Source organism: Lotus japonicus, chromosome 3 (genome assembly GCF_012489685.1).
Source record: "Lotus japonicus ecotype B-129 chromosome 3, LjGifu_v1.2".
Lineage (NCBI taxonomy): Eukaryota > Viridiplantae > Streptophyta > Magnoliopsida > Fabales > Fabaceae > Lotus > Lotus japonicus.
Window position 1 is genome coordinate 77152215 of NC_080043.1, and position 27358 is coordinate 77179572.

General features: G+C 34.8%; 1 protein-coding gene and 3 pseudogenes across 1 annotated transcript; all 4 read left to right on the forward strand.

The window, feature by feature from the left end:
- The first annotated feature begins 4337 nt into the window (after positions 1-4337).
- LOC130746059 ((+)-neomenthol dehydrogenase-like) lies at positions 4338-7285 on the forward strand (annotated as a pseudogene).
- A 6122-nt stretch (positions 7286-13407) lies between these two features.
- LOC130746061 ((+)-neomenthol dehydrogenase-like) lies at positions 13408-15933 on the forward strand (annotated as a pseudogene).
- Positions 15934-18929: 2996 nt separating this feature from the next.
- Positions 18930-21301, forward strand: LOC130746058 ((+)-neomenthol dehydrogenase-like). The gene is made up of 5 exons (XM_057598569.1): positions 18930-19065; positions 19178-19424; positions 20013-20087; positions 20501-20677; positions 20838-21301. Exons 1-5 carry the CDS (start codon positions 19046-19048, stop codon positions 21213-21215), a joined length of 897 nt encoding a protein of 298 aa, XP_057454552.1. The 5' UTR covers positions 18930-19045; the 3' UTR covers positions 21216-21301.
- A 218-nt stretch (positions 21302-21519) lies between these two features.
- On the forward strand, positions 21520-24993 carry LOC130746062 ((+)-neomenthol dehydrogenase-like; annotated as a pseudogene).
- The last annotated feature ends 2365 nt before the right edge of the window (positions 24994-27358 follow it).

The following is a 27358-nucleotide window of genomic DNA, read 5'->3' on the forward strand; positions in this document are numbered from 1 at the left end:
GAGTTACCACTCTTGGTTTCAAAAATATTATAGTATAGAATACCCTTTGTTGCAGTGTTGCATGAGTGTTTTTATTTGGTGATAGAACCCAGAAAAATAACAGTAGCATATTGATGAAGAACCTTAATCCCCAATTGGGGAAAGATACAAGGAAGGATACCAAACACTTTCTCTAACCCAAGAGAGAATTACTTCTCTCTCTAAACCCAATTCCCAAACTAAATACAAAAGGTATCCAACTGAGACTCTTACTTCCTCCTATTTATAAGAAATCAAACTCTTTAATCCTCTAACTAACTAACTAACTAACCCGCCCAACTAACAAAGACAATTACTAAGCAAGAGTACCTAACTAACCAATAGTACCTATTAATAATAGAACCCAGAAAAATAACAATAGCATATTGATATTGATGAAGAACTCTAATTCCCAATTAGGAATTAGGGGAAGATACAAGGAAGGATATCAAACACCTTCCCTAATCCAAGAGGGAACCACTTTCCTCCCTAAATCCAATTCCCAAACTTAATACCAAAAATATCCAACTGACTCTCACTTCCTCTTATTTATAGGAACTTCCTCTTATTTATAGGAAATCAACCTTTTAATCCTTGAACCAACTAACCCTCCCAACTAACTAAGACAATGACTAACCAAGAGTAACTATTAATATGTGAGTACCTATAAATAATAGAACCTAGAAAAATAACAGCTAGTAGCATATAGATGAAGAACACTAATTCCCAATTGAGAATTAGGGGAAAGATACAAGGAAGGATACCAAACATCTTTCCTAACCCAAGAGAGAACCACTTCTCTCTTTAAACTCAATTCTCAAACTGAATATCAAAGATACCCAACTCACTCTCACTTTAAACAGTATAGTAAATCATTTTTAATATTAACTGAGTTGATTTATCCGACATAATGATTTTTTAATTAATGATCTTGAACTAACAGCTAGTAACCATGGACCACTTCAAAATGATACACCATAAAATTTTTGTCCATAACCAATATAAATTATTTTTCTTTTAAATAAATCCAAATATAGCTCTAAAATGATAGACTCACTTTAGAAATTAAAGTAAATCATTTTTACTATTGACTTAGTTGATTTATTGACTTTTTAAAATAAGTAATCACAATTAATAGTTGTGATGATTTATTTTACCCTCTAAAGTGACTCTCTTACTTTAAATGAGTCAAATCCTCAAACATACTCTCTTTGTTCCTATATAACTGTCACTATTTTGATCTTTTTTTATTCCTATTTACTTGTCACTTTTACAATTTCAAGATAACATTAATGATACTTTACCAATTGTACCCTTTAATTATTGGTGGTTAGAGAATGAAAAATATGGAATTAATAAGAGAGATAAATGGTATATTAAGAAGTTACATAATAATTTTAACAAAAGTAGAACATTAAATAATATTCCTTAATTCATGTGCCACAACCTTAGAGCATCTACATCCATCATACTCACTAAAATATCTACACTTCATTTTTTACAATTTCCTATAATGCCACATCATCTACACCATTTTACTAACTTTTTACGCCAACCCAACAACTCTGAAAAGTTTCTATAGTGGATCTCAGCATCAACATCACATTTGTATATTTTATTATTTATCTCTATTTTAATTAATTGCAAGTGCTTGTAATAAATACAAGCTCACTTTTCAAGTCTAGTGTAGAGTATCTATGGGGAAAATTTACATACAGTTGCTTATGTGCTGTTTGTAATGTTTGTCAATCAAAATATGACATGTGTTAATTTTTTTTCCACATCAGATTTAAGAAAATATCACCCACTTCATCTTCTTCCTCTAACATTGGTGTCGAACCAGTAAATGCCCAAACTAGCATCACCAAGACCATCTGTCCAGAAATTCCCCATTGCCAAAAGTCACCATCTCCAATTTGCCCCCACAACCAATTCCACACCAGATTTGACAAAACCCCAAAATTAAACCTCACCCATCACCCATGTAAAAGGGGCCAGGAGCGCTTCACAACTCAACACACATGGGAAGAAGGAAATACAGAGGGCGAAGAAGGATTGAGGGATAGCAACGTTGAGAGGGGAGAGTAATCGTGAGGGAAACGATGCCTAATGGTGGTCGGCGCTGCGCATGATTCAGGCTGGGAAGAGGGTGGTGACGTGAGCGGAGGTTGCGACAGGGCGAGACGGTATGCGAGTCGGTATGCGAGTCGAGGTGGAGGTCATGGGACCCTTGACGGCACGACAGAGACTGGGCGCAGATGGGGTTGAGGCGGCGAAGGAAGGGAAGGCTCACACGATGGTTCTCCTTGGCTGTTCACTATGAAGGGAAGACTGCGGTGGCTAGGCTATCTACTGGTTGTGGTGGCTAAATTGGAGATGGTGGTTTTGGGCAGTTAGAGGAAGAAGATGAAGTGGCCGGTGTGGGTGTGTGGGATTTTCTTAAATCTGATTTGGAAAAAAATTAACACATGTCATATTTTGATTGACAAATAGCACATAAGTAACTGTATGTAAGTTTTTCCCAGTATCTATTCCCACATACTCATCTTTGTCATGTTGGAATTGAATATGTACTTCAATGGTAATAGATACTCATATGAGTATGTATATAACATTAGATACTACCATTTGAGATGCTTTTAAAGTGACACATATTAAGGAACAAAGGGAATTGGGTTTAAACATTAACTAATTTTGAAATAGATCCTCACGACCTCACCTATTTAAAAAGAGTACCGCTATATCACACGAGGAGCTTATGCACCAGGAGGCACGAGTGACGTGGATTAGTTAATGAAACCCACTTTTTGGACCATCTCCCTCCTTTCTCTTCTTTCTTTCCATAATTTTCCTCTGCAATTTTTGCTGCGTGCTGAAACAAACCCATCGAGGTTGCTCTTCTTTTCACATCCAACCTCAAGTTGTGCCATCGACCCATGCGAACAGAACCTGCAAGCATGTAGCCCCAGCCCCATCATACCAACCATCGAACCCCAACTCTGCCATCGGGACAACCTCCAACCACCGCGTTCTCCACCTCTCAGTTCAGATCTGACCCACTCGCGCTGATGTAACCTCCGCCGTGGTTAGCCACTGTACTACCGTAATACACATCCAGAAGTCAGCAGTTAGCCACCGTCGATCCCATAACGTCGTCGTTGAACCCTTCTCCCTCATGACCGAAAACCCCAGCTCCGCATCATACCCTTCTGTGCGCTCGAACCACTCGCTTCCTCTGTGGGCTCTCTCCCTTTCTCTGCAATTAGGACAAAAGTCTGCAATTTGAAGCTCTATTCATTTAAATTTGGTTCTTTATTTTGATCAATGTCGCAGTTCAGATTTGTGTGATGTTGTGAACGGAGGGATGATGCAACATCCTGTTTTATTTTTTTATAATTATTTTTAAGAAAAAAATGGTCCTCGTGCGTGGTCGTGCGTAGAAGGCTCGTGCCTTTTAGCATTTTCCATTTAAAAATAATTTTAAACTAGCAAGTATTTCGTGCAATGCACGAGCAATTATACTTTTATAATATAAAAATTGAATTAACATATATAAAAATTTAACATTTATTAAAAAAATCTTAATGATTATTAATAAATATCTTAATTTTGTAATGTTAATAATAGGAAGAAATTAAATGTTTTTTTTAGGATAAGAAGAAAGAAATTAAATGTGAAATCCAATAACTATTTTTTTTTGGTAAAAACCCAATAACTATTTAAAAAGTAATAAAGACTAACAATTTTAATTGATTGAATGAACTTAAATGTTGATTAAAAACTGGACCATGATTTTGTGAAAAGTTAGTTGCTTAACAATAAGCAATGACTGCAACAATGTGATTAAAATACAATTTTCTCTTGCTCTTGCATCAAATTCATTTACTGTGGGACCCAATAAAAAATAAGAAACTAGCATTCATGAATTAGTTAAATCTTAGAGCATCCTAACACCAGTTCCAATACCGGTTCTTAAGACTAAGCAATGTTGCTTATTTTTTCTCCTCATTAGAGCATATTTATGTGGAGTTGCTTGTTGCTTCTGCAACCCACATTTGCTTTTCCTGTTCTTAGATGCATTTTGATTAAAAACAATTTTTATCTCTCCCACATTAACAATTCATTCTGCATAAAGTAGAAATTAAAAAATATAAATATATGAGCTGCTTATGGAAAAAATTAAAAGCTACTGCTATTTTAGTAAAATCTGCATCAATTGCATACAAATTAGATGACATTTTAGACCTAAATAATAGTGCTAAACAACACAAATAAGCAACCATGGATGTACCTAATTTTGAACCTACAAAAATAGCTAAGGCAAAATGACAAGCAGATGGTAGGCAGAAGGAAAAATGCATATATAAATAGGGTGTAACATGCATATGCAATAATGCAATATATATAATATAGTAAGGTGCTGCGTGCGTCACAATTCAAACTTCAAAGATGGAAGAAGCTACACACAGGTAACACTTATATTTCCAAGCTGTGCTTAAACTTGAACCCTTGCTTTTTGGTTTTCAACACTAACCATCGCATAAAGCTTATATTTTCTTTGTTTTTTTCTTTTTCTTTTGTTGAACTGTGGGGTGCTGATAATAATGTGGGTTGAGTTTGTCAGGTATGCAGTTGTGACTGGAGCTAATAAAGGAATTGGATTAGAGATAGTTAAGCAGTTAGCTTCAGCTGGAATAAAGGTGGTGCTAACAGCAAGAGATCAGAAGAGGGGTCTTCAAGCTTTGGAAACACTCAAAGCCTCTGGTTTATCTGAACTTGTAGTTTTTCATCAACTAGATGTGGCTGATGCTGCAAGTGCAGCTTCTCTGGTAGATTTTGTCAAATCAGATTTTGGGAAACTTGATATTCTGGTAATTAACTAACATGAAATTTTGTGCCTCTTTCCTTTTCTTTTCTATTTTTTTTTTCTCTTTAATTAGCCTTTTTCTATAACACTGCTCTGTAGCAGGTTTTGTTCAACATGCGAATCAATTTTTTGGATGATGCTACATATCCTAGCTTCTTCTGTGTGATTCTAGAAGCATGCTTGTCATTGTTAGCAATTAGTATTTGATTAATCTTCTAATACTTAGTCGTTGAAGACTTGAAGTTATCATAGTTTATGGTTCTATTTCTTACTGATCTTCCAGGATGGTCTCATCTCCACACTACTTCTGTGTTTGTTCAAATCAATGCTAAGAATATTAAGATATTGACTTAAATATGTTTTTGGTCCCTCTAAAATTAGGGTCTTTTGGTTTAGGCCCCTCTAAATATTTTCTTTTGGTATACACCTTTACTTTGAAAATAATATGGAGGGATAAACATCTACCGTTACCTTTAACTAACGGACGCTGACGTGACATATTTTAGAGGGACTTAAACTAAGGAACCATGATTTTAGAGGGACCTAAAGTCCTAAACTAAAGAACCATGATTTTAGAAGGACCTAAAACTCAATTTTTATCATGCCTTAGGTCCCTATAAAATCAAGTTTCTTTGGTTTAGGTCCCTCTAAACGACATGGGGCTGAAACCTCAGTATTATTTTACATTTAGGGGTGTATACCAAAAAAAATATTTAGAGGGGCCTAAACCAAAAGACCCTAATTTTAAAGGGACCAAAAACATATTTAAGCCTAAGATATTTTATACTTTTCTTTATCTAGTGTAAACTGACTTTATTATGTATCAGGTTGTGCCTTGTTGTATTCTGTTACATTTGTACTAAGCAGACTTGATCAGCTTTCATTTAGTCATCTTGATAGATTTATTGTTTCATATCCAGTTATTGGGCTATGATAGAAAAACTTTGGTACTACTGTAGTACCAAAGAGTCAGTACTCCCTCTCTCAAACCTTCCACTTTTATTTTTTGAAAAAAATTAAATTGGGAATAGCTTACCATAAAAGGATAGGTTGGATCATTAGCACTGAAAAAAATTCTCTACAGAGCTTTGAAGGAAATATCATGGCTTATCATTTTCATGTTTACCTATTTTACTAATAGAAGTTGTCCAATACAGGTGAACAATGCAGCGATTAGTGGAATTGTAATTCAAGACAATGATTTATACAAGTTAGCTCTCTATGACCCTGGGGTAAGTATCTAGGTATCTGGCATGTAGACAATAGATGATGTTAGAAAGGTTGTCATTGTTGAACTTTAAAAGCAAGGGTACATGTTTGGAATTTGGATAGACAGTAAAAATCACAGTGAAATAAAATCATAGTGGGTCGAAGTAACTTAGCTTTTATGCAAAGTATTCCTTACTTTTCAGGTGTTATCGGAAGAAGACCGGAATAAAGGGATCCCACAAACATATGAGTTAGCTGAAGAATGCTTGCAAATAAATTATTATGGTACTAAAATCACTACTGAATCCCTTCTACCCCTCCTACACTTATCTGATTCGCCAAGAATTGTGAATGTAGTATCCGCACTGGGGAAGTTAGAGGTAGGCTATCACTTCTTTCATCAATATATTCAAGGTTTTTGCATCAATTCTGACCAAGTAGAGGAAGATTAAACTGACAATTGGAGTGAAATCTTGCTTATATTGATCTAAAATAGAGACTCAATCTGGACTAATTAAGTTGTAGATTGAGTCATGTTGTTATAAGATTCATAAAGATCTTCTAAGTTTTCACTGTTTCCATGTCAAATTCAGTGTATACCAAATGGATGGGCTAAAGGAGTCTTGAGTGGTGCTGATAATCTTACAGAAGAGGCAGTGGATGGAGTATTGAAAAAGTTTCTCAAAGATTTCCAAGAAGGTTCATTAGAAAGTAAAAGGTGGCCTATGGTTTTCAGTGCCTATATTATATGTCTAAAGCTTCTATGAATGCCTATACAAGAATCCTTGCCAGGAAATACCCCACTTTCTGCATCAACAGTGTTTCCCCTGGCCGGGTCAAGACAGATATAAATGCCAATAGTGGCTTGTTAACTGTTGAAGAAGGTGCTTCTACTCCTGTGAGGCTAGCGCTACTTCCCAGTGGAAGTCCATCTGGCCTCTTCTATCAGCGGGGTGAAGTGTCATCCTTTTGATTAGTAGTATAATTTTATGGCATCAAGCCACACTGCATACAAAAGCTTCTTTTAAGTTGTACCAAACTATCTTACGCTGACAGTCATGAGAATAATCATCTTGAAGCTCTATAACCACATTAAACGCTTACGATCAAGTGGATGTTGTTGGTGCATAAAAAAGCTTTGGCTTAATCTATTATGAATACCAAATAATTTTTCCTATGTATTAAATTTCAGCTTTTGTTCTTAAATTTCATGAATTTGTTGTCTTTTTATGACACCAAAAATTCATATTAAATAGACAAAATACCAAACATGCAAAAGCTAAGCTAGGATTTGAACCTAGATAAAAGTACAATTAAAAATTACAAGGGGTTTGGTGGAACATGACAGGGTGAGTAACAGGTTGTATGTTTGAACCATCATTAGCCCCCATAAGATGATGTAAATGTAAGTCTTCTGTAAGTATTTTTTGAGCTCGACAGTTTTCTCTTCTTTTGATTAAAAATGTACTCATTTGTGTCTCATTTGGTAAAAAATGCTCTCACTTTCAATTGTATATATTGATTTTTTTTACGTCTCTATATGTATACATTGCCTTTACAACATCAAATTTATGAATCCGTCCCACAACAACACCCACTCTTCCCGGTCATGACTTTTCAGGTTACCGACCAATCCCCCATAGGTTACCATAATCCTCTCCACCAGGATTTATCGCCCTATTTCAAAAATGATTTTAAATTTCAAATACAGCTGGCCACAACATTTTTTTGACAACATTAATGTTGGGGAAAGATGACAAATAATATAAACTGACAACAATTAGCGGAAGCTCCTGGATCGACTTTTCCCCTGCATGCAATTAAAATAGGCTACAGACAAACAACTCAGGCAACAATTAGTAAACACAGAACAGAACAGATAAAATGCAAGAGACACCAGAATTATTTTAACGTGGGGAAAACCCTCAAAGAGGTAAAAACCCCACGGGACCAAGCCAGTAAAATTCTCCACTAATAAATTAATGGGATACACCACAAGTCTTCCTGGAATCACCAGGGATCAACAGAGCAATTACAATCTTCACCAATAAGGTGGATAACAACACAATACTGACACAGATAATAGAGAAGGCTAAACCACAAAAGTAATATACTAATATTACCAGTTCACCGACAGGATTCACACACTGTAATTTCAAGCAAATTAGAGTACTTTAGATGTACCACTCTTCTGTCAAGTAACTGGTCTTCTTCTCCCTGTCACTGCTCTCTCTTTCTTTTTCTCACGAGGCTCTTTTTTCTCTCGTATATATCCTCTCTGTCTAGGCTCTCTCTTGCATGTGTCCAATTGCTGCAGACTCACAATTCTCAATTTATAGAGAATTCTCATATCTTCTAACGGTACCATTCTAACGGTACATTCAGTGGTGGATAATCAATCCCTTCTTTTCCCAAGGAATTCTTCCTCTTAATTTCTCACAACGGTACAGTAGCTTGACTAGCTACTTTCTAGAGAAATCCAATTTCTCATCACCACATGACATTTGCTGCAGACCAAGGAAATAAGGGTATAAACCCTTTAATTGCAATACATGGGCTACGGCCCATTCTTTCTTTAATTCTTCTTTTTTTCTTTTAATAATAAGTTGTAGTGGGCTCACTTGTTTGGTGACCCACACAACAATTAATTCTTTAATCAAATCTATATCTATCTATATACTATAGAAAAGAATAACATTGTGAGACCCGCTTAGAACACTTGGCATTCCATGACTTATTCTCACCAAATCTTCTTTATTAGATGACAAGTGTCAACCTCTCCTTCATTCAGACCACCTCATTGAAGCCCATTTTTCTTGGACTTTTGTTTTGAGGTCCATCATTGACAACTCATTTAATGATCATTATAAATTTCATTAATAATTGATTTTTAAAATCAAATCTCCCTTATAAATTAACCCTTTCTAAATTAAAGCAAGAATGCAAGATAGGTCAGAAATTTATAGTTTCGTTTTTTTTTTCTCCCTTATGAATTAGTTTGCCTTTACTTTTTACTGCAAAGGTTTACCAATGAAAATCATTTATTTGACCTCTCTGTTTTTTCCGTTCAAAAAAATAAATATTAACCGTATTTAAATCATATTAATCCGGCACAGCCTAAGAGAAGTAGTATCATAATTTTTTTGACAGCTACTATATCATAATTACATACCTTATCTATTTTCTAATTTTTATACAAATATTTTTTTCTTATACTCAAATTCATCTATAATTAGTTTTCCCAATAAAAAAACAAAGATTCACCTACAAATCTCACTATTATTTGTTTCAGGGTAAAAAAAAATTAAAAAAAAATCTACATCAGAGCTTCACTAAGGAAAATCAATGTGTCAAGTTTTTTTTAAAAAAATTTTATACCTGAGTATCACATTAAAAATACTAGCATTTTTTAAAAATATTCCAAATTTGACTTTGTCAAAATTTGGTGAGTCTGATTAGAAGAAAAATTAAAGTTGAGTAAATGAATTTTCTTTCTCAAAATGAAAAAATAAAAAATCAATATTTCTCATTTAATTTAATTTTCTTATTTAATTTATTTGCCTTATTTCATTTAATTTCGTTATTTCAGTTAATAGTGTATATTTTAACCCAACACTCAATATTTTTGTAAAAAAAAATTATTTGAAATATAGAGTGTATATTTCTAATCATTATTAAATTATTCCCAAATTAATCACTGCATGAACTAATAAATGCTATTAATTTTCAGTTTTAATTTCGTTAAAAAAAATATAGTTTTATTCCATACATTTTTAAATGAAGTTATGAGCATTAATTATTTATTATGAGTAGCATCATTCTCTCCATTATCAAATATTTTTCAAACTTATAGATCAATGAAAGCATTAAATGCCTTTAAAAATAAATTAATATTAGAAGATTCATCTATATACTTTAGAAAAGAGGAAGGTTGTGAGCCCCACCTCCATGGGTTGGCACTCCAAGAATGACTCTCGCCCAGCCCCCTTCTTTGCATGACAACTGACAAGTGTCACCTTCTGATTGTTTTGGACCAAAATAGTAGAAGCCCATTTTAATTTCAGTTTTTTTATGGAGGCCCATTATTCAAAGTCATTTGAATGATGATTTTGTTTTTATTGTTTTATAATCCCTAATTAGTTGTTAACATAAAAGTTGTATACATATACCATTATACCATTGATTATCATTTTTCAAAAAAATTTGAATTTTCAGTAGGCATGAAAAAGGTAATTTAGTAAGGTGAAAACATTCTAAAATTCAACGTTTAGGCTGTAGAAACTTTTTTGTTTGAATCTGAATCTTCAAACTATTTTTAAAACGGATATTCACAGCCTTGAATTTGAGATTCAACACCTGCACTGAATGAAGAATTAATGGTGTTAATTATGTTAAGGAAAAGAAGTCAAGAATTAAAAGGGTGCTAATTCTGCTGAGCAAGTCACGGGTTAATTTCTTTCAAGCATTCACACCATGTTAATGCTGCTTTACAAGTCAAACCTTAAAAACTTAATTAGAACCATATTAATAACCCGTTCTTGAAAGAAATACGCACTGTTTTTTTTGTGCGAAAATAAAGAAATTAATTCTTGAAAGAAATTAATATGATTTGCAATAAAAGTCAAACCTTAAATACTGTAATAACACCATGTTAATCTTAATTCCTATTTTCCTTTAATTACTCATCAGAATGAGTAATTCACGTGTAACGCATGGTATTTAGTCCATAATAATTAATTTCAATAGTGAAAATTGACCTGGAAAAAAAAATTACCTCCTTGCAATCGGATTTGTATTACCGTCCAACCTTTTTTTTTTCTTTCATTTTTTAACATTCATTGATCAGTAACCCTAATTCTCAAATTCCTATATAAATCATCTCATGCTATTCTTTAACTTCATCATCCATTCCCACCAACTATTAGTTTTGAAATATACTTTGTTCTAATGGCTATCGACGATCTCGCCACCATCGATGCCTCAAAGGAGAACTGGTCTGTTGTTGCAAAGGTGAACTGGTTGTGGCTTAGTCCGAGCTTATATGGCTCCAAGCTTCCATTTTCCATGGACATGATTCTTATGGATGACAAGGTAAATCACTTTTTTCACATAATAACCATGTATTACGTTCTTTTTTTTTTAAACTATAAATCTCAAATTTCCTCATTTTATTGAATTTCAGGGTTGTAAGATTCATGCAACGGTTAGAAGACTCTTATATACTGATTCCAATCTTTGTTGAGTGAAGGACGTGTATATCAGATTTTATTTTTTGTGTTGGTGAAAGCGGTCGTGATTTCCGTCCAACCTCGCACTCATTCAAGATCAGCTTTGACATTCAAACATTTGTGCGTTTGGTTCCCAATAATGCCATCAACTTAAGCCCTTACAATTTTGTGCAAATATCTGATATAATGTTTAAGGACCTTTATACGTCTTTTCTTATAGGTATATACGCTTTTTTAGTCTTTTGATTTTTAAATTACTGTTCTAGATTTTGGATTAATGTTTCTATGATTTTGCAGATGTGATTGAAATTCTCACCGGTGCAAGTGCTGAAACTGAGTTTGAGAAAGATGAAACAAAGTAGAAAAGAATTACCGTTGAACTTGACCAAGATGGGAACATTCAATGTTTAATGCTTATTCATGTTTTTTCCATCTTTGATTATTATGAGTAAGGTTTTATAATTTCTCAATTTTCTTAACAGGGTTCGGGTTGAATGCGCATTTTTTGGAAAGTATGTTGCTGAAGTCGTTGGTTATTCTCTTTATTGTTGACAGCATAAAAAAGATAACAAGCAGTTTATTGATCATCTAATTTGAAGGTGTATTGACGTTTCTATAAGGTTAGTTTAACACTTTCAAATTATACACAATTTAAATTTGTATTGGCACTGATATTTTTTTTTCCTTTCTAGGTTCTATAGCTCAAATATGCTTGATTGACAACAAACTCGGTTATGAAGTCTTTATCATCAATCATGGACTACAATTTCGAAAAAGGGTTTATGTTGTTGTCATTGTTATGTTTATCTTATTTCAATTTCAATGTAATGCATTACTTAAAAACTTGGCTTTTATTACTATTCAAGTGTTGACACTGTGAGATATCTACAACCTCATCAAATTAATACATTTACTGTGTTCCATTCATCTACATGTTTGTAACATATATTCAGTTTCATATCTTTTATACTTACTGAAAAGAGCCTAAACTAAGTTAAAATACATTATTACTCATTCATGTTTACAATAAATTTAATCGCCGTGCAACGCACGGGTAAAGAACACTAGTGGGATAGAAAGCATTTGGCTTCACTTACCATATAAAATAGCGCAATGATAGACTGTATTAAATTATTTTCATGCATATCATGTTTACTTTTTTAAAATTTCAAAATGCACGTTGGTGTCAAAGATGTGCTGCTAGGCTTAGTTCCAAATAGCACTTGTTTATGAAGTATTGCTATGCAAACTGAAAAGCACAAGAAGGATTTAGTCTGAAGGTTCAATCACTAAGCGTGGAATGTATGGAGGAAGATTTGTTAGGAAGTGCCTATTAAAAATTTTAACATCATGATTCTACACAATATTAGAAGAAACATGAATCATTCATATAGGATCATAGTCAGGACACCAATAATTTAAAAGAATAGATGATGGCATACTTCTTGTGTCCATTGTAACTTCACTAATATTGAAAGTTTTTAATCTACTTGGATGACTTAGTTTGTAGTACACACTTTAATGAGATTTAAGATTATAGTATCATAATCATCATATATCATGTGACTCAACGTGACAAATTATTTATAAAGAAAGTGGGGAGGGGACCTACCTTTCATGTAGAGTTACAATGGTTCACATATATACGCAGACGAGAAGTCACAATGTTCTCAAACAATAACCACTCATGACATGTTTAAATGGTTCCTACCATCAAGGTTCATTCAACCATAGACTGCACTGTCCAAGTATATCTACCATGTAATTTCCAATATTCATTGATCACAAGATAAACATTGTAAAAAACATCAAGATACTATTCAACCAATGCCTTATAAATCAATGGAAGAATAAACATAAAAAACAACTTTTGTAACAAGGCCTACCCATTTAATGTGATTTTAGAGCATTGAGGGGATTAGTTTTATGGCTGCCGGCTAGAAAGATACACTGATGCAACAACAAAAATTAAAGCTGGTAGGCAGAGGCCAAAATGCATATATAATAGGGTGTTGTCACATGCATATACACTATATAGTGAGGTACAGCATCCTTGTTCTTGTTCTCATTGTTCAAGCTTCAAAGATGGAAGAAGCTACACAGAGGTAACACTTGTTCTCTTCTGAGCTGTTATTGACATCCTTTCTTTTTGGTTTATAACTCCCACCACCCATTAATCCCATTAAAATCTTATATATTTGCTTATCCCTTTGTCAGGTATGCAGTTGTTACTGGAGCTAATAAAGGAATTGGGTTAGAGATAGTTAGGCAGTTACTAGTTAGCTTCAGCTGGAATCAAGGTGGTGCTTACTGCAAGAGATGAGAACAGGGGTCTTCAAGCTTTGCAAACACTCAAGGACTCAGCAGGTCTATCTGACCTTGTAGTTTTTCATCAACTAGATGTGGCTGATGCTGCAAGTGTAGCTTCTCTGGCAGATTTTGTCAAATCTAAATTTGGGAAACTTGATATTCTGGTAACTAACATGAAATTTTTGTACCTCTTTCCTTTTCTTTTGAGTTTCTTTTTCTCCTGTAGTTGATTTTTAGAACTTTGCTCATCTTGAAACTGGTTTTATTCATTTTCAGTTGTGTGATTCTACAAGTAAGATTGTCCTTGTGAGCATTTATTTGATTAATCTTCTAGTACCTTTTGCAGTTAAATCATAGTCTTTTTTCTTAAAGATCTTCCATGAAGGCCTCATCTCCACACTACTTCTGTGTTTGTTCAATTAATATTCCTTGTTCATGAAAATGATAAAAAAAATATTTTGGCTTTGTATTTAATGTGTATAAGACATGGAGAGTCGGAGAGTCCCATGTTCTGTTGCTTGGGAGGTTTAGTTTTCCATGCTTTAGTTATTCCTTTGGTAATGAGTAAGGATAATTCATTGGATAGGAATTACTAGGATTGACATAGTGTTTGGTTGGAGAGGAGTGGAGGGGAGTTTTTTTTTTTTAAGTTATTATGTTTGTTTTGTCTCTACATTTTTGGAAATTATTGGTTTTAATTCCTCTTTGTTTTATTTTTACTTCCATAGTCCCTGTATTTTTAAGATAGATATATTTCAGTCCCTTAGAGAACGAGTACTGTATTGGTCTTCTTAATAACTGAAACATGACTATTTCGAAATTACAAGGACTGAAATCAAACAAATAAAAGACTTAAATAAAATAATTTCAAATAGTGAAGGGAGCAAAAACATATTTAAGGCAAATTATTTAGTTCTTTTAAAGTTAGAGATATGCTTTTGATGACATTTTCAAGTGATTGCAAAATCTCTGGGGCTGAGGGGCTCAAATTTGGTTCAGAAAGTTTGTTTCCTGAATGCAACTATGCATGTTAAGAATGTTAGATATTTTATATTTTTCTTTATCTTGTGTAAACGGTCTTTAATATGTATCAGGTTGTGCATCTTGTTGCATTCGGTTACACTTTGTACTAACTACTAATTAAGCAGATATTTTTCATATCCAGTATTGAATTATGATGAATTTTCTTGATAGCTCTGAAGGAAATATCATGGCACCTCATTTTTATGTTTGCATATATCATTAACAAAAATTCTCCAATGCAGGTTAACAATGCAGCAATTAATGGAATTGTAATTAAAGACAATGATTTGTTCAATTTAGTGGTCACTACCGGTGAGGTGAGTATCTAGGCATGTCTGACATCTTAGACAACAGATGTGATAGTTTGAAACTTGATGAATGCTATAAACAAGTAGCCTCAGTTTGCTACTTTTCTTCACCAACTTATCTTAAATTCCAATGATAGAAAAACCTTACAACAGCAGGGTGAAAGATTTCACTTTTCACCATTGAAGATTGAGGTATTGAGTTGTCCATATGTTCCAGGTGCTATCAGAAGATGTGGGGAGAAAAGCAATGGAAGAAACATATGTGTGTTAGCTGAAGAATGCTTGCAAACAAACTATTATGGTGCCAAAATCACTGCTGAATCCCTTCTACCCCTCCTGCACTTATCTGATTCACCAAGAATTGTAAATGTATCATCCTACATGGGGCAGTTAGAGGTAGGCTATCACTTCTTTCCTCAATATGTTCTAAGGTTTTTGCATCAAATCTGACAAAATAGAGCAAGATTAAACTTGATATTAAGCTAGTGTTTAGATAGATTTTTGGACTGTTGGAGTTAAATCTTGATACAGACAAAATCTTGATTTATCAGTTCTGACATGAGGTCTTGTTGCTTAATCATGTCAAAATCAGCGTGTGCCAAATGGATGGGCTAAAGGAGTCTTGTGTGATGCTGATAATCTTACAGAAGAGACAGTTGATGGAGTATTGATGAAATTTCTCAAAGATTTCCAACAAGGTTCATTAGAAGGAAAAGGGTGGCCTAAGATTCTCAGTAGCTATATTATGTCTAAAGCTGCTATGAATGCCTACACAAGAATTCTTGCCATGAAATACCCCACTTTCGGCATCAACAGTGTTTGTCCTGGTTATTGCAAGACAGATATAACTAACAATACTGGTTTGTTAACTGCTGAAGAAGGTGCTGCTAGCCCTGTGAAGCTAGCACTGCTTCCCAATGGAAGTCCATCTGGCCTCTTCTATTCCAGGGGTGAAGTGGCATCCTTTTGATTATGGATTGAAGCCAAATTGCACTGAAAAGCTTTTGCTTGTCTATTATGACACTACCATGATGATTGATGTGTATTAAATAAATTTTCAAATGTATTAAATTTCAGCTTTTATTCTTAGATGTCATGAACCTACTATTGTCTTTTTGCAAGACCAAATGTTATCCTTATATGTATGTTGAAATTTCACTAACCTGACACAAAAATATGCAATAAGCAATTCTCAAAATATGTTCACACAAAATTAAACAATCATGAACTCCTTAAATAATGAGCTGGAATGAATTCCATGTGACACAATAGTACTAAAGATTGCTTCTTTTTGTTCTTCATGAGACAAAGAAGACCATCTCTCCCTAAGGTTGACTGCACCCAAACCTTCGGAGGAAGTTGTTTCAAAGCACTGAGTGATTGACAACTCATTCACGAATTCCAATTCCCCCAACCCACAATACTTAGTAGTGATCTAAAAGGGAAAAAACTAAGAAAATGTAGATTGAAATAAAACTCACGTCATTTTGTTGCGTCAGAATGCTTTTTACAGGTACCTCGTGTCGTGGATTCTCATTGTGTAACACCCTCTAAACCCCGCATAATAATATATCATAAATCAGAGTAAAATGCATAACACAGAGGGTGTCACACTTATTCTCCAGAAACATAAATCAAAACACCTGTCATGCTCATAATAAATATATAAATTTTCCAACTTTAATGTCGCAACATCATATGCATAGCACAACGGATTTATTTCAACTCCAAAATTTAACATAAAGAGAGTTCATATGTAACTCTTAACATCAAGGTACAAAACTAAACGTTTCCCGGTATTACATAACAGAGCATGACTCCCCTAACTAAACCGTAAATGAAAGACTAGCTCCTCCAACTAACCCTCGCGAGAAGCTCCACTATCTTCGGTACCTGAGCGATGTCGCATAGAACATCATTCCAACAGAAGGATGAGAACTCATATCATATGGATAAGCATAATAATAAATAATGTAAAAGCTTATCTATGCTCCACATAAATTACTCACATTCACTAACAAATAATAAATTATGTAATTTTAACATAATTAATCAAGTTCACAATTATGGCAAATACTCCATAAATTATAGCTCAATTAGAACATATATAATAGTCTCTAATTACCACCACATCAAATCTCTCCAAAAATATCACCATAACACATATGACTCAAGTGAGACCCGTGCAAATGCCTTTGGTACCAAAGTTGTTATCCTTAGCGGTATCACCGCGTCCACTCCAGACAGATAACCACCAATAAAGCCCTCGCTCTAGGCTTCAAAACCACTCCAGTTTTGGGACAAGTCACTAGCCTCCACGAGAACTAGCAAACATTGCCTCTTGACAACTATGCAGTGTATTGTGCAAAACTCAACTAACATATGCATATTCAGACCATCTCCAAGTCCTAATTATTTTAGCATATTCATCACCAGTTGCACAAAACACATATTACATGTTATCAATTATACAACTTGCAATCACAACAACTTAGCATCTCAAACATAACATCAATTCAGAAACAACATCATATAATGATTATTAAAAATAGATGTAAATTAAATATAATTCATATATAACAGGTTCTGCAACTATTTCCTAAAGACTGGATTTCTCTCTAAATTTTCCCAAAAACTCGCGACATGCTCATGCTCGCCATCTCGCGACATCTCACTGCACAACTCGCCATGTCGCGACATCTCACGACATCTCCCTACGCAACTCGCCATGTCGCTGAATAACTCGCCATGTCGCGACATCTCACGACATCTCCCTACGCAACTCGCCATGTCGCGACATCTGGCGACATGTTCCTGCGCAACTCGCCATGTGCGCGCACCACACATCTAATGAACTATTAAACAGATGTAAATTATCAAATATACTCAGAAAAATCTAATATTTTTATCATGGTTCCGTATACACGTTTTGTAAACCTCTATAAATTTTCAAGTCACAATTCAAAGTACAAAAATCAGGAAAAATCGTACACTAACTGCAGTTCGTAAGAAACTGGACAGCTTAACCTATACTCACTAAAATACACATAACTCGAGCTACAGACGTCGGAATGACGTGAAACCAGTGGCAAAAGTTTCGTAACAGAAAAACCTACAACTTTTATGAATACTACTTCTTCAAATTCGGCCATTAACATAGCACGAAAAAGGGTACAAGAGAACGTAAATTTCTGCGCATCATGCAAGCCTATCATCTACCCCCAAAATCATCTAAAAGCCAAACCCTAACTATTTCAATTTGGGAATTTTTGCAACCTATGGTTCCTAAATCATGCTTTCTATCATTATCCACTATCATACCAATCCATAAAACATGAATTCAAACCCTTACCTCTTGTAGATCAGTTCTAAGTTTTCTCCTCTTTTCTCCTCTCCTTCTCTGCTTTCACGTGTTTCTTGTTCTGTTTCTCTTCTAATCCTTATTTTTTTTCTTTTCTTTCTTTCTATTTCACTCCTAACCCTTAAATAGCCATACAATGGGCCCCACTCTCAATTACTCACACTAAACCCTAAAACCTTATTTATCTATATCACATAATCACTTAATTATCTAACAAAATCACTTAATTACCCATATACCATAATACTAATTAAAATAAAATAATAAATAACCTAATAACAGAAAATGGGGTGTTACACATTGCATCACCGAAATCTCAATCATTCACATTATCATGCACCACCACAATCAAACGAAGAATAGTTAGCAACTTCACATTTGCCTTTACTTACCTTATAAAATATGTCAACAATAGACAAATTAGTTTCCATACATTAAATTATTTTCATTGCATATCATGTGCGGTATTCTAAACAATGTTTTTAAATTTCAAAATACACGTTGGTGTCAAAGGTGTGCTATTCGTTCCAAATAGCACTTCTCTATAAAATATAGCTATGTAACTAACATGACAAGCACATGCAAGAAGCCAAAATGCATATTATATAATAGGGTGTCACGTGCATATATTGTAATAATGATATAGTATATAGTGAGGTGCAGCGTCCTTGTTCTTGTTCTCATTGTTAACATCGATCACATTGCAGTTCAAGCTTCAAAGATGGAAGAAGCTACACAGAGGTAGCACTTATCCTTCTGAGCTGTTTTGACTTTTGACATCCTTTCTTTTTGGTTACTCCCAACATCCACTAATCCCATAGAAATCTTATACATTTTCTTATCCCTTTGTCAGGTATGCAGTTGTGACTGGAGCTAATAAAGGAATTGGATTAGAGATAGTTAAGCAGTTAGCTTCAGTTGATATCAAGGTTGTGCTAACAGCAAGAGATGAGAAGAGGGGTCTTCAAGCTTTGGAAACACTCAAGGACTCAGGTTTATCTGACCTTGTGGTTTTTCATCAACTAGATGTGGCTGATGCTGCAAGTGCAGCATCTCTGGCAGATTTTGTCAAATCCAAATTTGGGAAACTTGATATTCTGGTAACTAACATGGACATTTGGATATTAGAATTGATTCTCCACTTTCAGAATTAATTTTGGGTACTTGGATGTTCAGGTGTCTGTGTTTGGAAATATTTCTGTAATTGATTCTAAAGTTAAAATCAGTTTTGGGGAGAAGCTTTTCAAGAAAAAAGAAGTTAATCCAAACAAGCTAAAAATCAACTTTGGGATGAAGCTACAAATCCTAGATTTATCTGTGGACAGTACCGATCCATACACACTTATTTGTGTGATTCTACAAACATGCTAGTCAATGTTAGCAGTAATTGGATTAATCTTCTAACACTTGTTGGAGAGTCCCTTGTTCTGTTGCTTGGGAGGCTTAGTTTTCCATGCTTTAGTTATTCCTCTGGTAGTGGGTGAGAATACTAAAGTATATTTTTTTTTCCATGTATCAGGTTGTGTGCCTACTTGTGTTCTGTTACATTCTATACTAAGCATGCTTCAGTTTCCATATAATTATCCAGTTATTGGGTTATGATGAATTTTCTTGATAGATTTGAAGGAAATGCCATGGCTAATCAGTATTATGTTTACATATTTACTAATAAAAGTTGTCCAATGCAGGTGAACAATGCAGGAATTGGTGGAGCTGTAATTAAAGACAATAATTTATACAACTTAGCTATCTTTAACATTGTGGTAAGTATCTAGGTGTCTCTAGCATGAAGACAATACATGATTATCGTTTGAAACATGATAGAAGAAAGGCCTTACAAGAGCAGGGTGAAGGTTTTCACTTTTCACCTTTAATGATTGGAGGTCTTTGCCTGTTGGCATTTCCTGTTTTTTTTTTGCTTGTAGGAATGAGAGCTTGTTGTGGACTTTAACAATGAATATATCCTGTATAATGCTTTCAATGAAATGAAATTGGATAATTAAAGTTGTTTACCTAAGTATACTCTCTGAATTCCAATATTTTCTCATTTGAATTTGTTCTAGACACTGTTTGTTAGAAAGGTTGTAATTGTTTAAACTTTAAAAGCAGGGGATATAGTTAGGGGTTTGAAAATATTCCATAATTGGTTTGATACTGATTTGTCCTTACTTTTCAGGAGTTATCAGAAGATGAGCAGAATAAGGCAATCCCTCAAACATATGAGTTAGCTGAAGAATGCTTGCAAACAAATTATTATGGTGCTAAAATCACTACTGAGTCCCTTCTACCTCTCCTACACTTATCTGATTCACCAAGAATTGTGAATGTATCATCCTCCTTGGGGCAGTTAGAGGTAGGCTATCACTTCTTTCATCAATATATTCCAAGGTCTATGCATCAAATCTGACTAACTAGAGGAAGATTAAACTTGAAACTAGTGTTCAGATAGATTTTTGTATCCTCTGACTCCTTAATCTGCATGAGGTCTTATTACTTATTGATGTCAATTTCAGTGTGTAAAAAAAGAATGGGCTAAAGGAGTCTTTAGTGATGTTGATAATCTTACAGAAGAGACAGTGGATGGAGTATTGAAAAGGTTTCTGAAAGATTTCCAACAAGGTTCATTAGAAAGCAAAGGTTGGCCTAAGATTTTCAGTGCCTATATTGTGTCTAAAGCTGCTATGAATGCCTATACAAGAATTCTTGCCAGGAAATACCCCACTTTCTGCATCAATAGTGTTTGCCCTGGATTTGTCAAGACAGATATAACTGCCAATAATGGCTTGTTAACTGTTGAAGAAGGTGCTGCTAGTCCTGTAAGGCTAGCACTGTTTCCTAATGGAAGCCCATCTGGCCTCTTCTATCACAGGGGTGAAGTGTTACCCTTTTGATGGGTAATATATTTTTATGGATTGAAGACAGATTGCATTTTGATTAGTATTTTAATTTTTGGATTGAAGTCAGATTGCATTGAAAAGCTTATGCTTGTCTATTATGATTCTTCCATTATAATCAAATTAATATTAATTACTGATGAAATTATATGGTTCAGTGGCTAAGGATATTGAAAGGAGATAAAATGATGATAACAATAAAGTAATTGAATTACATATTGATAATTTGTGGTTAGTGACAAAGGATAAATCACTAGTCTTTCTTTATGTTAACAAGAATCATCAAATAAGGAAAGATGTCAATAAAGGGTAAACCTGGTGCTATAAGGTTTCAACTATCTGCATACAGAGTTTCGTAATTACATAATATATAGGGTATAAATTGCATTGACCTTCCTTGAGGTTTATCATTATTGCACTGACCTCCCCTCTATTATTTAACAAGACACTAATTATCCTTACTTTATTGAGAACATTGCACTAATCCCTTGAGGCTTATTATTTTTGCACCGATCGCTCCTAAGACTCACCATTATAACACTCAGCGCCCCTCTAATATTCCAAATGATATATGAGGGAAGGGAGATCAATGCTTTTTGCAAAGTAAAGTGGAGGTCAGTACAATAATGATAAACCTCAATGGAGGTGAGTGGAATTTCCCGTAACATATATTCTAATCTGACTAGTGAGTAGCTTTGGTGAACTCTCCTTGTAACAAACTCCACAAAAATAAATCATGCAAAACACCATATCAAAAGCCTGTCCATAGTAATGGCAATGTTGCTAATTAGTTGACCTAGTGCCAACCACTTATTCTATATCAGACTCATGTTCTGAAGGACTAGCTGCGACTTGTACATCAGTGGTTGGGGCACTTTCTCCTTCTCCAGTAGAGGGTGGTGGGGGTGACTGTGAATGTGGTACTTAAGATCTTCTTGGAAATAATTCACCACTACTACCATAATTAATCCAAACAGCAGAAAACATGTTAAGATAACATAAGAAATCATCTATCAATAAGCACCTCAAGCCATTTACACCCTCCTTAGCATTCTGGAAAACGGTCTCTAACAAATTGAACATGTTCTTCATCTGCAACATCATCATCATCTTCATCAACCGTGCAAGCATCACCACGCACCGTCATTCCTTTGATCGTTATTAGCCGTGCCCTGCACTTCATTGCCCTCATCACCGTTCCCCTCTTCCCACTTCCACACCGACTTCACATGCAAAAACTTCACAACCCAATTTCCACCCTCCCTAATGGCAGCATCATCCATCATCTCGTCGTTAGATTGGTGAAGGAGAAAGGAAAGGTGGGTTAGGCTTTGAGGATGGGGTTAGATTTTTGCATTATGTTTTAAGATGAAAAAAGTTTGTCTGACTCACCACCACGTGTCTGGACATGCACATGCCTCCGAGAAATCATGTCACTTACAAAAAAGCTTTCAATTATAAATCATCCACCAACACGATGTAAAATAGTCGTAGACAGCGAGAATGGAACACATAATCTTATGATGCAAAGTGGTATGTCCTTAATAAATAAGTGTAGATTTTTGCATGATGTGGCACATGGATAAAAAGGTCATGGATGACACATTGAGATAATTGATGAGGTGTCAACATTTAGGGTAAGTAATGCCCTTTACTTACCATGCAAAATGACAAGCACAACAAACAGGAAGCCAGAAGCCAAAATGCATATCATCTATAGCCAGGTGCTGCTGCATCAACCTTGTTCTTGTTCTCATTGTTTAACATTCCAGTTCAAACTTAGAAGTTGAGACTGAAGATGGAAGAAGCTACACAAAGGTATGCAGTTGTGACTGGAGCAAACAAAGGAATTGGATTAGAGATAGTTAGGCAGTTAGCTTCAGCTGGAATCAAGGTGGTGCTTACAGCAAGAGATGACAAGAGGGGACTTCAAGCTTTGCAAACACTCAAGGACTCAGCATGTTTATCTGACCTTGTAGTTTGTCATCAACTAGATGTGGGTAATGCTGCAAGTGTAGCTTCTCTGGCAGATTTTGTCACATCTGAATTTGGGAAACTTGATATTCTGGTAACATGCAAATTTGGTACTCTTTCATTTCTATTATTTTCTCTTTAGCTTTTTGGTAACATTTGGTAACACTGTTGTTTTTATAGCAGTTTGGTTCAACCTTTATAAGTGTTGGAATTGATTTTCCACTTTCAGTATCAATTTTTGGATATGTGGATGCTTTATTTTACAATTGATTTCTAGTTCCACAATAAATTTTGGATGAAGCTACAAATCCTAGCTTTTTCGGTAGACATAATCAATGTGTAATTTTTCAATGGGATTTCACTATAGTACCTTATAAAATTAATTTTTCATTTTTTCTCATAAAAGTGATCATCTTGATAGAAATTAATCAACTTGATAGAATTTTTTTTCATATCCAGTTATTGAGTTATGATCTATTTTCTTGATAGCTCTGAAGTTTTAATGTTTGCATATTTCATGAAGAAAAGTTCTCCAATGCAGGTTAACAAATAACAATGCAGGGATTGGTGGAATTATAATTGAAGATAACAATTTGTTCAATTTAGCGATCCTTAACCGTGGGGTAAGTATCTAAGTGTGTAGATAATAGATGATTATAGTTTGAAACTTGATGAACCCCACTTTGCTACTTTTCTTGACAAACCTACCTTAAATTTTAATGAAAGAAAACATTACAAGAGCAGGGTGAAAGTTTCACTTTTTTCACCGTTACTGATTTGAGGCATTGGCCTGTCCTACCCTTCTACTTTCCCATTTTTTTTGGCTTGTGAGAATGAGAGCCTGGTGTAGACTCTAACAATGAGTATGTTCCTGTATAATGCAATGAAATTAATATTGAGTTCTCCTTACTTTTTAGGTGTTATTAGAAGATGACGCGAGAAAAGCAATCACTCAAACATATGAGTTAGCTGAATATTGCTTGCGAACAAATTATTATGGTGCTAAAATCACTACTGAATCCCTTCTACCCCTCCTACACTTATCTGATTCACCAAGAATTGTGAATGTATCATCCTCCCTGGGGCAGTTAGAGGTATGTTATCACCTCTTTCATCTATATATTCCAAGGATTTTGCATCAAATTTGAGTAAGTAGAGGAAGATTAAACTTGAACTAGTTAGTGCTTATTGACTAACACTAGTTCACTTCTTGATTTAATTTGCATCCATATATCACTCTTGACTTATCTGTAGATTAAGTAATGTTGCTAAAGGTTTCATATAGATCTCTTAAGTTATCACTGTACCCTGTCTTATTAATTTGCAAAAGTGCTTATTGCTTAACCATGTCAAATTCAGTGTGTGCCAAATGGATGGGCTAAAGGAGTCTTGAGTGATGCTGATAATCTTACAGAAGAGGCAGTGGATGGAGTATTGAAAAAGTTTCTCAAAGATTTCCAACAAGGTTCATTAGAAAGTAAAGGGTGGCCTAAGGTTTTCAGTGCCTATATTATGTCTAAAGCTGCTATGAATGCCTACACAAGAATTCTTGCCAGGAAATACACCACTTTCTGCATCAATAGTGTTTGCCCTGGCTATGTGAAGACAGATGTAACTAACAATAATGGTTTGTTAACTGTTGAAGAAGGTGCTTGCTAGTCCTGTGAAACTAGCACTGCTTCCCAATGGAAGTCCATCTGGTCTCTTCTATTTCAGGGGTGAAGTGTCATCCTTTTGATTAGTAGTATAATTTCATGGATTGAAGACGGATTGCATCTCGATTAGTAGTGTAGTTTTTGGATTGAAGACAAATTGCATTGCAAAGCTTTTGCTTCTCTAACTTTTTTTTTTTTTGACGGAAATAAATATTCATTCAAGAATCAGAAGGAATGGACGCTAAGTCCAGATAAATACAATTTTGGATGCAGGGAGGAGTTTGTCCAAGCCAAACCTGATCCAAGTTAGACAAGGAAAATTTAGACAATTCATGAGCAGCATTATTTGCCTCCCTACCAACACTTTGAAAAGAAGTAGCCAAAGCCTTTATTTCCTGAATTACCAAACCCAGATAAGATCCACATATAGAGTGAGCCTTGAGTCTATGAATCACCCTTTTGCAATCAGATTCCACCAACAAATCAGAAACAACATATCTAGCAGCAACCTGCATACCAGTGTTATTAAACTCGACCCAATGATCGACTCGGTCAGGGCACTGGGTCAATGGGTTACTGGTTCGATTCCTTGACTCGTTGTATTTTATAAAAAAATTAAAATTAATAATACTAGCTAACACTAATTAATAATATAATTCTCTCAATTTAAAATTATTACCATGACACAAATACCTACTTAAACAACCAATAAAAAATGTTTTACTACCACCAAAAATTACAAATAAGTTAAAAATATCATGAAAAACATAGTTTCTACACTTTAATCATAGTAAAAAGTGCACAAATAACTTATTTTAAATTATTATTAAATATAATATATATTAAAATAAAAAGCACAAGTAATTATTATATCTTTGGGATTGTGATTTCAATTATTTTATGTGATACTTTATAAGGAATTTTATAATGTTATTATTAGTGATTATTTTGTTTTTATTTTATATATATAATAGATTGTAATGTTATTACCAAATCGCATGTCTAGTCTAGTGGAAGTCTTTCTTTGTAGGCTTAATTGCACTTTTGGTCCCCCAACTTTGCCCTTTCTGCGAAAATCGTCCTCAAACTTTAAAATTAGTAAAAAACGTCCCTAAAGTTTATACCCAGTTGCAAAATTGGTTTTCCGTTAAATTCTGTCTAAAAACTAACAGAATATTCCGTTAAAAATGAATTAAAAAATAAAGAAAAAATAACATTGAGAAAAAAATAGTATTCTTCATTTATCTTTTCTTCCTCAGATCTAACATCAGAAAGAAAATTTTACTCACTATCATCTTCTTCATTCTTTTATCATTCAACAACAACAAAAGCAAACCAGAAAAAAAAAATATATCCAAACCAAACTCAAGTTGTGCAATAGAAGAGCAAAGAAACAGAGGTCCATCCATAGCAAACCACGAGAAACAAGAGAGCAAGAAAGATTTCCAAAATCAACCTGTGTATATCCCAAATAATTACATCAGAGCAAGAAAGATTGATGGACGTAAGGTAACATGGAAATCCCTTCTTTTTCTCATAGCCCAAAAGCTTGGTGCTTCAATAGTGAAGAAAAAGGAACAACCTTTGCACCTGTTTTAAGGAGGATCTCAATTGGGGTTTTCAGTTTTTGTGGTTTTGATCATTTGGGTTTTTTAATTTTCTGAGTTTCTGGGCCATAACGATTCAGTGACTCACAATTCTAGCATTGGATTTGAGTTTGGATCTCATCAAATCCATCACCGTTTACGAGTGAAACCAGATCTGGTTATTTCTCAGACCTTCGCTTTCCGATCTCGGCCAAACCACGAGCCATCTGAAGGAACCACCACCACCAGCATACTCCCCTCGCCGTTCGCAGCAAAACCTCCAAGTCAGATAGTCGTTCCGCCACCGCCGGCCGTCGCCATCTGTAAATGGATTTTCCGCCTAATTCCTTCGGCCTTTGAAGAAACGAACACTGCCATGATGATCCCCACCTCGAGGAGAAGAGGTTTCAACCCTCAGTTCTTCTCCGGCGACTTCACCGCCGTTCGCCGGTGGTGGTGATGGTGGTGGGTGGGTTTTGGGTGATGGTGGTGGAGTGAAGGGAGGTTGGTGATGGTGGGTTCATTGTTGAAACCCAGATCCAATTAATCTAATGGTTTTGATTAAGAAATATGTTTTTTTTTAATTTTGCAACCGGGTGTAAACTTCAGGGACGTTTTTTACTAATTTTGAAGTTTGGGGACGATTTTCACAGGATGGCCAAAGTTGGGGGACCAAAAGTGCAATTAAGCCTTCTTTGTAAAGCTAACAAGAGCATTTTTATCTTTTTTTACCAAATAAATAAAAGATGGAAAAAAAATGGTGGCTCGCCGGTTCAACCGAAACCGGCCGAGTCACCGGTTTTATAATAAACCCAACCAAGCCGAACGGGTTTACTTCGGTTCGGTTACATGGCCAATCCGTTCAGTGACTCGGACCGGACAGGTGGCCGAGTCTTTGTTCAACCCTCGTACCGGCCAGTCCGGT

Coding starts and splice junctions, on each gene's coding strand:
- LOC130746058 (XM_057598569.1), top strand. CDS start 19,046: ATGGAAGAAGCTACACAGAG. Junction 19,066..19,177: donor ATGGAAGAAGCTACACAGAG/GTAGCACTTATC, acceptor TCCCTTTGTCAG/GTATGCAGTTGTGACTGGAG. Junction 20,088..20,500: donor TAGCTATCTTTAACATTGTG/GTAAGTATCTAG, acceptor CTTACTTTTCAG/GAGTTATCAGAAGATGAGCA.